We start from the raw sequence: 15,515 nt of genomic DNA on the forward strand, positions 1-15,515 counted from the left end.
TGACATGATCGTATACACAAGAAATCCCCAAAGAAGAATCAACTGAAAAACTACTACAAAAAGTAAGAGAATTCAAAGGTAAGAGGATAGAATATTGATATGTTGGAATTATATTGGACCAATTTTGTGCATCTTGGCGCCACCTGCCTTCCAGGCCCAGCTGCTCACTCAGTGGGGAGCCATGGCCTCTGCTGAGAGACCCTCCCACCCTTCCCAGGCCCGAGCCAGTGAACCCTCAAATACTCCAGTTCCTTCCACCACTTCTGGATTTAGATGAGACACCAGGCCAAAAAACACTGGCTTTCCCAGTGGCTGCCCCAAAAGGCACTGAGAGACAGGAGCCGTAAGGGAACTGGCAGATACATTTATCTCCCTTCTTTGTTGCAAAAGACGGTCTCAAGGTGAATCGGTTCTACAGAGCCTGTCCAAATCCATCCAAATATCCCAACCAGTGGCTGTGTTTTCTCACGAAGCTATGGCCAACTCAGTAACACACGAATTTGCACATTCTTTCCTTTCTTCCTTTTTCCCATCACTCTCACTGCACTGAGATTACAACCCCAACAAAGCCTTGGCAAAGAAGCCTTGGCGCAAGTTCTGTTTTCTAAGGAATTCAGGTGAAGACAGAAACCAATAGCCCTATGAATACAAACAAACAAACAAAAAACCCCAAACAGGCATAAGCCTAATAAGAATTGTGTAAAGACCAATGTGAAAAAAACATAAAAGCTGACCTGGATAGAAAGGCTCCACACCATGATGTCAGTTCTAAGTTCACTTAAAAATCTAACTTAACTCTCCTCACCAGTAATAACAGGTTTTGTTTTGAAATTAAGCAAGCCGATTCTCAAGTTCATGGGGGAAAATTAAATCAAAACTAGCCAAACTAAACTCTAAAAACTCTTAAAACTCTATAACTCTAAAAACTCCAAAAAAAGAACAATAAAGGGGGACTAGCCATATCACTATTCAAATCAACTGTAAAACCTCTATAATGAAAGCAGCTTAATAACGGCACATGAATTGACAGAGGGAGCAATGGAAGCTGAACCAGAAACTGAAACAAAAATAAATGTGGTATTTGTCTTTCTCTTTCTGACTTACTTCACTCTGTATGACAGACTCTAGGTCTATCCACCTCATTACAAATACCGTATGCTAACACATATATATGGAATTTAAGAAAAAAAATGTCATGAAGAACCTAGGGGTAAGACGAGAATAAAGACACAGACCTACTAGAGAATGGACTTGAGGACACGGGGAGGGGGAAGGGGAAGCTGTGACAAAGCGAGAGAGTGGCATGGACATATATACACTACCAAACGTAAAACAGATCGCTAGTGGGAAGCAGCCGCATAGCACAGGGAGATCAGCTCTGTGCTTTGTGACCACCTAGAGGGGTGGGATAGGGAGGGTGGGAGGGAGACGCAAGAGGGAGGGAATATGGGAACATATGTATATGTATAGCTGATTCACTTTGTTATAAAGCAGAAACTAACACACCATTGTAAAGCAGTTATACTCCAATAAAGATGTAAAAAAAAATAAAAAAATAAATGTGGAAATTTCATATATAATAAGGAAGGACAGTATCTCAGATCAGTGGGGATACAGATGAACTTTTTAATAAGTAGTGCAGGCAAAACTGTACAGCCATTTGGAAAAAAATAAAGTCGGATCCATTGCTTACATCTGCACCAGGATAAACTCCACATGGACCCCAAATCTCAGTGTAAAAAACAAAACAAAACACACAGCCCGGGGCTCCTTTCTGCTGCCATCCAGCTGCCTGCCCCAGACTCGGCACCCAAGGGCCCTAAGCGCTGAGCAGGTGACCTCCCTGGGGAAGAGTGGCCGTGGGCCTTGCCTGAAGGGCGAGAAATGTGCCAAGTCGCTGCCCTGATGGGGCCACACCCAAAGGCAACCACCCCCGCAGTGCAGCCACACTGGAGTCCCAAGCCTTTGGTGGGCTGGAGCTGAGGGTCACACTTTCAAGTCAACCCAGGTTTTGGAGACCCCATCCCCGGCCACGTGCAGGCACTTGGGTCTCCCCTGTAGACCCCCATGCCCTCAATACACCTGAACACTCAGGGAAGAAAATGAATAAAACAAAACAAGGGGCTTCCCTCGTGGCACAGAGGTTAAGAATCTGCCTGCCAATGCAGGGGACACGGGTTTGAGCCCTGGTCTGGGAAGATCCCACATACCGTGGAGCAACTATGCCCGTGTGCCACAACTACTGAGCCTGCGTGCCACAACTACTGAAGCCTGCGCTCTAGAGCCTGTGCTCCGAACAAGAGAAGCCACCGCAGTGAGAAGCCTGTGCACCACAACAAAGGGTAGCCCCCGCTCACTGCAACTAGAGAAAGCCCACGCGCAGCAACGAAGACCCAACGCAGCCAAAAAATAGATAAATAAAATAAATTAATTAAAAACAAACAAACAAAACCATACAAGCACCAGAAGAAACCACAGGTGAATTCCTTTAAAACCAGGGAGGGGGAAAAGGCCTTCCTAAATCTGACTGAGAATCCAGAAGCTGTAAAAGAAAATACTGACACATTCTACTACATACACTTTTTCCCTTTGCACACACATACACACACACACACACACACACAACATAAGCAGAGTCAAAATACAAGTGACAAACTGGGGAAACGTACACAAATCTCTTCTCACAAAGGACTTATCACCCCTCAGAAACTGCGACTAAAAAGACCAACATGTCAAGAAATGTTCAACCTCCCTCCGAATAAAAGAACTGCAAATTGAAACGACGCAGAAATACCATTTCTCACCTATCAGATGGCAAAAATCCCCAAGTTGAACAACACATGCTGGAAGGAATGCAAAATGGAACATTTGTTAATGTCTACTACATGTATAGATTCATAGCCCCAGCAATCCCAGCTCTGGGAATCATACAGATATACCTGCACAAGTACAAAATGTCACATATACCATGCGACTAGTTGTGGCAATGGATGCAAAATCAAAAGAGCGGAAACAACTCAGGTGTCCAAAATAGGGAACTGGTTGAATAAACATGCTACAGCCACACAGCAGGACATTGTACAGCTGTCAAAAATAGTGAAGATCTCTGGTCACTGACATGGGCAGAATTCTAGAACAAAATTTTTTTTTTGAGAATTTTCAAGATCTACTCTCTTAGCAACTTTCCTATATACAATTCGGTGTTACTAGCTATAGTCGAGATGCTGTATATTATATCCTTAGGACTTATTTATTTTATAACTGCGAGCCTGGACCTTTGGACCACCTTCTCCCACTTCACCCCCCAACCGCCATCCCCCACCAATCTTTCCTCTGTATCTTTGAGTTCCTGCTCAACATTTTTGTTTTTTAAGATTTTACATAAAAGTGAGATCACATGGCATTTGTCTTTCCCTGTCTGACTTACTTCACTTAGCATAATGCCCTCAAGTTCCATCCATGTTGCTGCAAAGGGCAAGATGTCATTCTTTCTTACGGCTGTATGTATATGTATGCACCACAGCTTTTTTTTTTTTTTTTTTTTTGCGGTACGCAGGCCTGTCACTGCTGTGGCCTCTCCCACTGCAGAGCACAGGCTCCGGACGCGCAGGCTCAGCGGCCATGGCTCACGGGCCCAGCCGCTCCGCGGCATGTGGGATCCTCCCGGACTGGGGCACGAACCCGCGTCCCCTGCATCGGCAGGCGGACTCTCAACCGCTGCGCCACCAGGGAAGCTCTGTACCACATCTTTATCCATTCATCTGTTGATGGGCACTTAGGTTGCTTCCACACCCACCTTGAATATTGTAAATAATGCTGCAATGAACGTGGGGGTGCAGATATCTTTTCAAGTTAGTGTTTTCGTTTTCTTTGGATAAATATCCAGAAGTGGAACTGGTTGATCACATGGTAGTTCTATTTTTAATTTGGGGGGGAATCTCCATACTGTTCTCCGTAGTGGTTGCACCAATTTACATCCTCACCCGCAGTGCAGGAGGCTTCCCTTTTCTCCACACCCTCTCCAGCATCTGTTATTTGTGGCCTTTGTGATGGTGGCCATTCTCACGGGGGTGAGGGGACATCTCACTGCAGTTTTGATTTGCTTTTCCCTGATGATTAGTGATGTTGAGCATCTTCTCATGTGCTTGTTGACTGTCTGTATGTCTTCTTCTTTTTTTTATTGGAGTATGGTTGCTTTACAATTTTGTGTTATCTTCTGCTGTACAGCAAAGTGAATCAGCTATATGTATACACATGTCCCCTCTTTTTTAGATTTACTTCCCATTTAGGTCACCACAGATCTCTGAGTAGAGCTCCCTGTGCTTGTCTGTATGTCTTCTTAAATGAACAGACTAAGATATAGAATGGGATACTGTGTAAGAAAGTGGGGCGTAAGAGGCTATGTACAGGGCTTCCCTGGTGGCGCAGCGGTTGAGAGTCCGCCTGCTGATGCAGGGGACGCGGGTTCGTGCCCCGGTCCGGGAAGATCCCACATGCTGCGGAGCGGCTGGGCCCGTGAGCCATGGCCGCTGAGCCTGCGCGTCCGGAGCCTGTGCTCTGCAGTGGGAGAGGCCACGGCAGTGAGAGGCCCGCGTACCGCAAATAAAATTAAAAAATTAAAAAAAGAAGCTATGTACATATGTCCTCGTATTTATAGAAAGAAATACTGGAAGTGTGAAGGAAAAAACTAAGAAAAATGGTTACTTGAAGGCTAAGGGCAATTAAGATGGATGAAGACAGAGGTGAGGGTGAGATTTTTCATTTTTGAATCATGTAAGTGTGATACTTATTCAATAACAGTTTAAAAGCTGAGATAAAAGCAGAAGAAGCAACTGAACAAAATTGCCCCAAAATAGACCCATGAAAGGATTTAAGACTTAGGTTGCAATTAAAATCATGCTGTACAAACATAAATACAAATGTCTTTTATATATGAAAAGATGTTCAACCTCACTCATAAAGAAATTCAGTTAAAATAAAATACCATTTGTCAACTCTTGACTTTACAAAGATCAAAACGTTTGATAATACACTATATTTGGGGCATTGCAGAGAGACAAGCACTTTGATATCTATTGGCATTTTACATTCACATACACTTTGACTAAGAAATTCCACTTCTAAGCATTTTTTTACAAGCAGAATTAATTGCACATGACTACACAGACCAATGTACAAAGATATTCATGGCAGCATTGTTTATAGTAGCATGGGACTGGAAACAAGAAAAGGTCTATCATAGTAGCTGCATACAGTGAAATATTATGAAGTTGTTAAAGATAATGAGAAAGATCTCTATGTGCTGATATGGAACAATCCCCAAAATATACTAAGAAAGAGGGTTATACAATAGTGAATATAGTATACTACCATTTGTTCAAAAAATATGCTTGTATATGCATGGAATATATCTGGAAGGAAAATCCGCAATGCTTGCAGCTGGAGGGGGAAACTTACTTTTCACTGTATATACTTTGATATGCTTTGATTTTGAATCATATGCATATATTCCTTAAAAATACACTCTCTCTGGCAACATATAATGAAAATATATAGAGAGGAAGGACTCTTCAACAAATGGTGTTCAATCAATTGATTAACTATTTGTAAAATACAGTGAGTACAATAAATACTAACTGAAGAACATGAAAACACTAGTTAGAAAAGGTATCTGCACCCCTATATTCATTGCAGCATTCTTTACAACAGGCAAGATTTGGAAACAACCTAAGTGCCCACTGATGGATGAATGGATAAAGATGTGTACACATACACAATGGAATATTACTCAGCCATGAAAAAGACTGAAATCTTGCCATTTGCAACAACACGGATGGCCCTAGAGGGTATTATGCTAAGTGAAATAAGTGAAAGACAAATACCAAATACCATATGATTTCACTCATATGTGGAATACAATAAACAAATCAAACAAAACATACAAAAACAAACACATAGATACAGAGAAGAGAGTAGTGGTTACCAGCATTATGCTAATGTCAAAACCAGAGAAAGAGTACAAAAGAGAAAAACTACAGACCAATATCCCTCATGAACAAAGTCACAAATACCCTCAGCAAAATATTAGCAAATTAAATCCAGCAATACATGAAAAGGGGCTTCCCTGGTGGCGCAGTGGTTAAGAATCCGCCTGCCAATGCAGGAGACACGGGTTTGAGCCCTGATCCGGGAAGATCCCACATGCCACGGAGCAACTAAGCTAAGCCCATGTGGCACAACTACTGAGCCTGTGCTCTAGAGCCCGCAAGCCACAGCTACTGAGCCCATGTGCCACAACTACTGAAGCCCGCACGCCTAGAGCCCGTGCTCCCAACAAGAGAAGCCACCGCAATGAGAAGCCCGCACACTGCAACGAAGAGTAGCCCCCCCTCGCCGCAACCAGAGAAAAGCCCGCGTGCAGCAACTAAGACCCAATGCAGCCAAAAATAAAATAAAATCAATTTATTTTAAAAAAACAAAAACATGAAAAGGATAAAACATCACAACCAAGTGAAGTTTATCCCAGGAACTCAAAGCTGGCTCCAGATACAAAAATCCATCAGAATAATTCACCATAGTAACAGACAAAAAAAAAAAAAGAAAATGCATATTATTATTTTTACACATGCAAGAAAGGCACTTAACAAATCCAATTCACGATAAAAAGTTTCAGCAAGCTAGCAATACAAGGGAAGTTCGGCCTGAGAAAAGGCACCCACAAAAAGCCTACGGCTAATGTACTTAAAAGGTGAAAGACTAAATGCTTTCCCCCTTAGATCAAGAAAAATCAAGGATGTCTGTTCTCATCATTTTTATACAATATTGATAGTATTGAAAGTTCAAACTATAAATAAGTGAGTTTAGCAAGGTTGCAGAATACAAGGTTAATAAACAAAAATCAGCTGACAAACGAATTCTAAAACTGGTATGGAAAAGCAAATGACCAACAATAGCCAAAACAACTCTGAAAAGAAAAACTAAGTTGGAGGGCTAAAACTGCCTGCTTTCAAGAATTACTATAAAGTTCTTGTCATCAAAACAGCATGGTGTTAGCATAAAGATGAACAAAGACATAAAGGGAACAGACTAGAGAACACAGAAATACTTACATAAATATGACCAATTGATTTAAAAATTTTTTTAACATCTTTATTGGAGTATAATTGCTTTACAATGGTGTGTTAGTTTCTGCTTCATAATAAAGTGAATCAGTTATACATATACATATGTTCCCATATCTCTTCCCTCTTGCGTCTCCCTCCCTCCCACCCTCCCTATCCCACCCCTCTAGGTGGTCACAAAGCTCCGAGCAGATCTCCCTATGCTATGCGGCTGCTTCCCACTAGCTATCTGTTTTACGTTTGGTAGTGTATATATGTCCATGCCACTCTCTCACTTTGTCACAGCTTACCCTTCCCCCTCCCCATATCCTCAAGTCCATTCTCTAGTAGGTCTGTGTCTTTATTCCCATCTTACCCCTAGGTTCTTCATGATCTTTTTTATATTTTTCTTAGATTCCATATATATGTGTTAGCATACGGTATTTGTTTTCTCTTTCTGACTTACTTCACTCTGTATGACAGACTCTAGGTCCATCCAAGTTGCAAAAGTAATTCAATGGAATAAAGACAGTTTGTTCAATAAATGTAATTGGTTTGCAAGAAAATGAATCACAACATGAATGTTACACCTTGTACAAAATTTTTAACTGAAATGAATCATTGGTCTAAAGTGTAAAACTATAAAGTCTTTAGGAGAAAAAACATAGGAGAAAATCTTCAGGATCTAGGGTTAGGCAAGAGTTCTTAGATTTGACAGTAAACATGATCCATAAAAGAAAAATTGACAAATTGGACTTAATCAAAACTTTAAAATCTTTGTTCTATAAAAGATACTGTAAAGAGAAAGAAAAGACAAACTATAGCCTGGTAGAAAATATTTGCAAATTATATACCCAACAAAGAACTTGTATGCAGAGATAAAAGTAGTACCTGGATCTTAGTGTTGTTTTGAAGATTAAATGAGATAATTCAAGTAAAGTCCTTAGTGTAGTGCCTGGCACATACAACCACTCAATAAATGTGAATTATTATAATTTTATTATCATCATTGTTACAGCATTCTTTAAAGTTGAGAAAATAAAAGCAAGATAACCGTTCATCAACAGAGAAATTGTTAAAATATGTTATGTCTATGACCAGGAATGTTACGCAATGGTTTAAAAGAATGAAGCAAATCTATACATACTAACTTGGAAAGATGTCCAGGATTGTTGTGAAAAAAGAAAATCGCAGGACAGTTTGTATAGTATGATCTCATTTGTGCAAAAAGAAAATTGTATCTTCTTCGAAATTTTTAAAGAATAACACTAACCAAACTTTTAACAGTTGTCATCCCTAGGGAGGGGCGTGGAAGGGAATGAGGAGGGGTGCACAGGAAGGATAGGATGTGGGGAAAATTAAAGAGGGTCTTTCACTTTTTACTGTATTTATTCCTAGATCATTTGGCTGTTTATAAGAATAAGTTCGTATATTTGTGAAAGAAAAAACAGAAAAGAATCAACCATCTTTTAAAAGAGCAGTAATTCACCTGTCAGAATGGCAAAAAGTCTACAAACAATAAATGCTGGGGAGGGTGTGGAGAAAAGGGAACCCTCCTACACTGTTGGTGGGAATGTAGACTGGTGCAGCCACTATGGAGAACAGTATAGAGGCTCCTTAAGGAAGTAGAAATAGAGCTACCGTATGATCCAGCAATCCCGCTCCTAGGCATATATCTGGAAAAGATGAAAAGTCTAATTCAAAAAGATACATGCGCCATAGCAGCACTATTCACAGTAGCCAACACGTGGAAACAACCTCAATGTCCATTGACAGAGGAATGGATAAAGAAGATGTGGTACGTATATCTACAACAGAATATTACTCGGCCATAAGAAAGAATGAAATATTTGCAGCAACGTGGATGGACCTAGAGATTATCATACTAAGTGCAGTAAGTCAGAGAAGGACAAATACCATATGATATCACTTATATGTGGAATCTAAAAAAAAATACAAATGAACTTACAAAACAGAAATAGACTCACAGACGTAGAAAACAAACTTATGATTACCAAAGGGGAAGGGTAGGGGATAAGTTAGTTCAGGATTAGTAAATACACACCACTATATATAAAATAGATAAACAACAAAGACCTACTATATGGCACAGGGAACTATATTCAATATCTTGTAATAACCTATAGTGAAGAAAATCTGAAGGTGTACAGCTGAAAGTAACACAATATTGTAAATTAACTATAGTTAAATTTAAAATTTAAAGAGCAGTGATAAAACTATCTTTCATAGATTCGAGAATGAAACACCAGCTTACCTCGGACTGAAGGACTTACCTAAATACAGACTGTGGTTTACAAACATTGACAGAGAGCTACTTGGCTGGCAGCGCAAAGAACTAAGTTATTGCCCTAGTTGTGCCACTAAGTAGCTTCGTTATGTCATTGTGTAACACATGTGAGACTCTGGACTTCTGGAGGACAGGGATAAAGTCTCTTTTGCTCTCTCTAGCCAATGGCATAGGGCCTGGTTCAGAGTTGGTGCTCAATTAAAAGGAAGACGGAATGAGCACTCCCGACAGGATCTGAGTGAAAAGCGGCTTGTGAGCACTGACAAATGATCGCCATCTAGTGGCAATACGGGATTCCTACAGAACTTAAAGACGAGCGGAAACTGACTATGGGATGTGTTTCAGGGACTCCTTTCAACCAAAGAGCATCGACCGTCGAAACGACTATGTCCCTCATTATAAAAAGTTCCCAGCCATAGCCTGAGAGGCCCAGGTTTATGTCTTGGAGTGTTGGTAAGATGACATCTAGGTAGTCTTGTGTCCTAAGTCTCCTCCTTCACCACCCCATCACATGCCCCACACGCCTATAAGCTGTGCAAAGTCCACGCCTGCCACACCTCCACTGCACCTCAAGAGAACGAAGCTCATGTAATAAGAGGTACGGACACCCATGCCTTCCCGAGGTGGATGAAGTACTAATAAAGTTTCCTAAGCCAGTCTGGTCAGGACAAGATAGAAAACAGGATTGGAAAAAAATCTGCCACGAACTTTGCAGTCCAGGTTAGGCACCTTCCTGCATCATCTGACAATATGCCGTAAACATTTAAGATGTCTCACATTCCGAAGGGCAACAAGGAAAGCTACCTCGAGCTGGCTTTGTAAGTGCTGCGCTCTGTGACAGACCCTCATCTGAATATCATGAGTCTTCAAAGCAGATGCACCGTTAGCGAAGCAGCTGGTGCCTTAGAGGCTGAGCAATAGTGGACCTCGTGTCTATAGACTCGGGGACTCAAAAAGAATGATGAAGGTAAACAGTGGTAGTAATCAGAAGAATCTAGGTGTGTCTACATCTATGGCATCTACATGCTAAGTGGAACATGCCTCTAAAACGCTGCTCAGCAGAACAAACGGCAAAAAACTTCGCAAAGAGGGCTTCCCTGGTGCCGCAGTGGTTGAGAATCTGCCTGCCAATGCAGGGGACACGGGGTTCAAGCCCTGGTCTGGGAAGATCCCACATGCCGCGGAGCAACTGGGCCCGTGAGCCAAAATTACTGAGCCTGCGCGTCTGGAGCCCGTGCTCCGCAACAAGAGAGGCCGCGATAGTGAGAGGCCCGCGCACCGCGATGAAGAGCGGCCCCCGCTTGCCACAAGTAGAGAAAGCCCTCGCACAGAAACGAAGACCCAACACAGCCATAAATTAATTAATTAATTAATTTAAAAAAAGAAAAAAACTTCGCAAAGAGTCGCAAGAGACGGACACTAGTGTAGTCCCGGGTCAATGGAGAAAGGGGTCTGAGCAGCTGTACGTTGCTTGTCCCGAGGACGCGGGTGGACATAATGAATGTTCGAGCTGTGGCTCGTACATTTAAGGTGGGCTCTCCCGAGTGCCCCTTGTCTCATCCTAGCAAAAGTCCATGGTTACCGGAGGTTCTCGAAAAGCGCAGTGTCCGCAGAAAGGAGAAGCTGAGAAGCGACACCCTGAGGAAGGCTGTGGACGGTCGTGTCCGACGACAGCTCCGCGGGAAGACGGTGCTCGCGACCCCGGGGGAAAGCGAAGCCTCCGCGCCCGCCCCGTGCAGGCGGCACGTCCCGGGGTCCCCGTCCCTCTCCCCCACCGCGGCACGGCGACAGGGCCGCTCTTTCGGGAGGTTCCCCCGGCCGCTCCCGCACCGAGACGGACGCCCGGGCTCGCCCCACCCGCCTCCCTCCCGTCGGCTCGGCGCGCTCCGGCTCGACGTGCGATCTCGCTTTCCGTCCGCCGGCCTCGCCCGCAGCCCGAGCGCGGGGCTCCCGGGCCACTCCGAGGCCACCCCGCGGCCACCCGGGGCCCCGAGGACGCGCGGCGACGCCCCTACTCACGTAGCGCTGCAGCTTCCTCTCGGGGGGCGACTTGACGAGCCAGCCCGTGCACACGGCGTCGCCCGCGCTCATCGTGCCGCGCTTCCTCCGGCTGGGCCGGCGTCCGCGGCGGGAGGAAGTCGGCGGGGATGCCGGCGGGGCGGGCCCAGCGCCTCCCGCCCGCCCGCCCGCCCTCCAGCGCCGCCCCCGCGGCCCCGCGACCCCCGTCCTGAGGGGACGGGCGCCACCCCCGGCCTCGGGCAGGAAAGCCCTGCGGGCCAGAGCCGGTCCCCCGCCGCCCTCGCCCCCGCCCGCGGTCAGCCGCGTCTGAAGGGCTGGTGCTCGGGCCTCGGGGTCACGAGAGCCGAAATCTAGACCCCGCACCTGCAATGTCAATGCTTAGGGATGAAGAAAAGCCTAACTGCCCCTTGACTTCCCGTTTCCACTTGGTGGTTTGCAAATTACTGCTTCTGCTGTGCCCCTCCCCCGAAGACCTCTTTATCCGGTGATGAGCTCTGCAGCAAAACTAAATCCAAATCATCCATAATCAAAAGGTTCAAAACTGGAAGTGCTGTTTGCAGTCTCTTTGACCCGAAGGCTTTAAAACATGGATCCAAGAATGATGGTGCAGGCGGTGTGCTGAGCCCGGTAAGTAACAGCCACGCACATGACACTTACGCAGACATGCGGCTGCAGGGCCGGTGAGTGTGCACACCACTGGACAGGCATTAGCTCCCTGGATCCATACACACTATCAAGTGGGCTTGATCATGATCTCAGTTGTGCGCGTGAGTGAAATGAGAAACAGGATCATATCACCCTCCAAAGTCGCACAAGTAGGAACTCAGCTGAGAGGCAGCCAGGCCTCTCTGTGCTGCTCTTCGAGGCACACTCTGCCCTTTATGAACACACTTTATAAACAGAAAAGCACGGATATCAAATTTCGGGGCCGCATCCACAATGCTAATCCGAGTGATTAGTATGGCGTCACCTGACCAGCTCCCTGACCTGTAGTGCTCTTTTCCCTCGGCGTGACACCTCTCCCTTAGAAGTGACACTTGGAAGAAACAAATGCCACATCATTTCTTTGACTTACAAAAAGACTTCTCAGCCTCCTACCATACATCTGAAATTTCCACAGTGATGACTCTGGTATGGTAGGGTTCATGTGTTGTTCTGTAATCAGTCAGGGTTCAGTGGAGGGAACAGAGTTTGCTCTAGGTGTTTCAAGCAGAAAGGGATTTAATTTAGGGAAGAAGGTGCTTATAAAATCAATGGAGTGCTGGAGCATTGGGAGTCTGTGGGCGCTGAAAGCAACAACAACTCACTCCTGGCAAAATAATACTGCTATCCTATCCCTCCTACAAAACTAAAAAGCATTCCCTAAAACAGGACACCAAAAGGCCCATCCGTCACTGTAGCCATCTCTAGTTCAGACACCACCTCACTTCAATATCCTAAAACCTAAAGAAAAACATAAAGCTAACCTCTATCAGTCTTTATTTGACATACATAAAATCTGGAGAGAAGGAATATGGGAAAAGTTTATATGTTCACCACACACACACACACACACACACACACACACACAGACGCGCACACACAGCTACTACAATTCTCCTTTCTATAACTGATCTTGAGATCATAATTTCATTGGTCTTTATAACTTCCTTCTTCACTACAGTCCCTGTCCTCCTTTTGCTCTCCAGCCTCAGCTGGTCAGAATTCTTTACCTGGTAAGTCAACCAAACCTTTATTCCCACTGAGCCTGAATCCTTAGTGGTCCTGCCTGGATGTGACAGTAGTAGGAGATGCCCCAGAGGATCCCTTGGATTTAAGACATAGTCCTTCCCAATCCCCTGGTATAACAGTGACCCTGTTTCAACTTGGCAATCAATGTCAACCATCCAAGCCTGCTCAGGAGACCTGTGGTTCAGTGGCATAAAGAACCCTAAATGGCAACATGATGGGACCAGCGTGTGGGTCCTGGTTGAAGCATTCCTACCTCGGAACCCAACAGAGCTCTAAGCCGCTCCACGCTGGGAGTAGATGAGTAGGTGTGATGGTGAGAGGAGTCCTTCCCACTTCTTGATTGTGGGCCCGTGGATTCTGGCTAAGGAGGAACAGCACCACATAGTGGTCACCAGCTCACCTCCCCCTTTCAGTGTCTTTTCACCCACCTAGCCTAGGAAGTGAGCCTTCACTAGACTGACCAGCACAGATCCTTTCAGGCCAGGGGTTTCAGGGCAATCTCTCAGTATCAGCACGTAGCACACGTCTTGTGTCTTATAGTGATTGCCTTGGTCGGAAGCACTGTTATGTGAAATATTGTGAAACTGAATGCAGGACAGTAAGTCTACGGGTGGCCATGCTAGCAGAAAGGTGGCCCATGACAAGTACCTATTCAAGTGAGGACAAATTGTGGCCCCTTCCCCACAGATGTGGTCTGATTTCATCAATCGCCACAAGGTGGTGGGCTCGTCCCCCAGGGAAGGCTACCTGATTGGGAACTCAGTGTGGGTCTCTGCTGTGGACAGGCAGAGTACTTAGCAGCGGCAGTGACAGTGGCCATGACCACATCAACTGATGGCAGTTCCTGGGAGGGGAGCCTCACCCCTGCTGATTCCTTTAACCTCTGTAAACAATCTCCCCATTAGATTCTCCTCAGTTCAACCCATAGAGCCTCTCATTTGCTTCCTTCGGAGACCCTGACCAACAGACCTATGAGGTTACACGTGGGAGTCAAGGGAAAGAGTGTCACCCACAGCAGGGGCCACAGAGGTTGATCAAAAGGAAAATACGATGGCAGTAGAGGGCATGATTTCCTTCAACACTCCAGGAACCCACAGTCTGTTTCTCCTTTTAGGACTTGCCAAAGCTCCATGTAATGTTGCAGTGCATCGAGTGGCTGGTACCTGCCGCAGAGACTTTCCTTGCCTGGGGTTCCACTAAAAACACGTCACCTTACAGATTACTTGCTGAAGCACTGGTGGCACAATTTCATGTCGTATGTGTTGCCCGCAGAATCTGAAGAGCCCCAGCAAATGTGGTGCCCCTTTCTGAGTGGTAGGTGGTATGCAGTGCAGCAACTCACTGAATATCCAGTACGGTCCAGACCATCTCAAAACATCACTAAGGGTCAGCCTCTTGAGTTTTCATGGGCGTTATCTCCCACACTCTGGCATACAGGTGTCCTAATGAAGCATCTCTGCTACCTCTTGTCCACCAGGTGCAGTAAGCGTGATGTCTTCGGTGTAATGGCCCAGCATGATGTTCACCGTGATTGTTGAAACAATCAAGTTCCATTCATCCGAGATGATGACAGAGAGTCACAGGATGGCTTGTTTGCACTCCAGCCTGGGGAGACTAGATAATTTGAATAGCAAGTGGTTTTTTAGAACCTGGATTCCCTTTGTGGCTTACCCATTTCTCATTTATTTAAATTAGGTTTAGGAAAAACAAATACCGTATGCTAACACATATATATGGAATCTAAAACAAAGGGGCTCTGAAGAACCTAGGGGCAGGACAGGAATAAAGATGCAGACGTAGAGAATGGACTTGAGGACAAGCGGAGGGGGAAGGGTAAGCTGGGACGAAGTGAGAGAGTGGCATGCACATATATACACTACCAAACGTAAAACAGATACCTAGTGGGAAGCAGCCACATAGCACAGGGAGATCAGTTCAGTGCTTTGTGACCACCTAGAGGGGTGGGATAGGGAGGGTGGGAGGGAGGGGGACGCAGGAGGGAAGAGATATGGGAACATATGTATATGTATAGCTGATTCACTTTGTTATAAAGCAGAAACTAACACACCATTGTAAAGCAATTATACTCCAATAAAGATGTTAAAAAAATAAAATAGGTTTAGTTTGAAATACATAACCAACAAGGATCTACTGTATAGCACAGGGAACTATATTCAATATCTTGTATTAACCTATAATGGAAAAGAATCTGAAAATTATATATATATATATATATATAAATATAGAAAACTGAATCACTGTGCTGTACATCTGAAACTAACACGATATTGTAAATCAACTATACTTCAATAAAATAAATGAATAAATAACATTTTTTAAAAAAACAAAAAAGAGCA

The 15,515-nt window shown here is 44.6% G+C and overlaps 1 protein-coding gene across 2 annotated transcripts in view; it reads right to left on the reverse strand.

Moving 5' to 3' along the window:
- Window positions 1–11,499, reverse strand: part of GAB3 (GRB2 associated binding protein 3) — a gene marked incomplete at both ends in the record, with an annotated part of 60,168 nt that extends 48,669 nt beyond the window's left edge. For both annotated transcript variants that reach the window (XM_082681321.1, XM_082681320.1), the window contains one exon: window positions 11,428–11,499. In XM_082681321.1, coding sequence (XP_082537447.1) covers window positions 11,428–11,499 — 72 coding nt within the window. The remainder of the gene's footprint in view (window positions 1–11,427) is intronic.
- Window positions 11,500–15,515: the final 4,016 nt, after the last annotated feature.

The sequence above is a fragment of the Grampus griseus genome (genome assembly GCF_964374135.1).
Source record: "Grampus griseus genome assembly, chromosome: X".
NCBI classification, from domain to species: domain Eukaryota; kingdom Metazoa; phylum Chordata; class Mammalia; order Artiodactyla; family Delphinidae; genus Grampus; species Grampus griseus.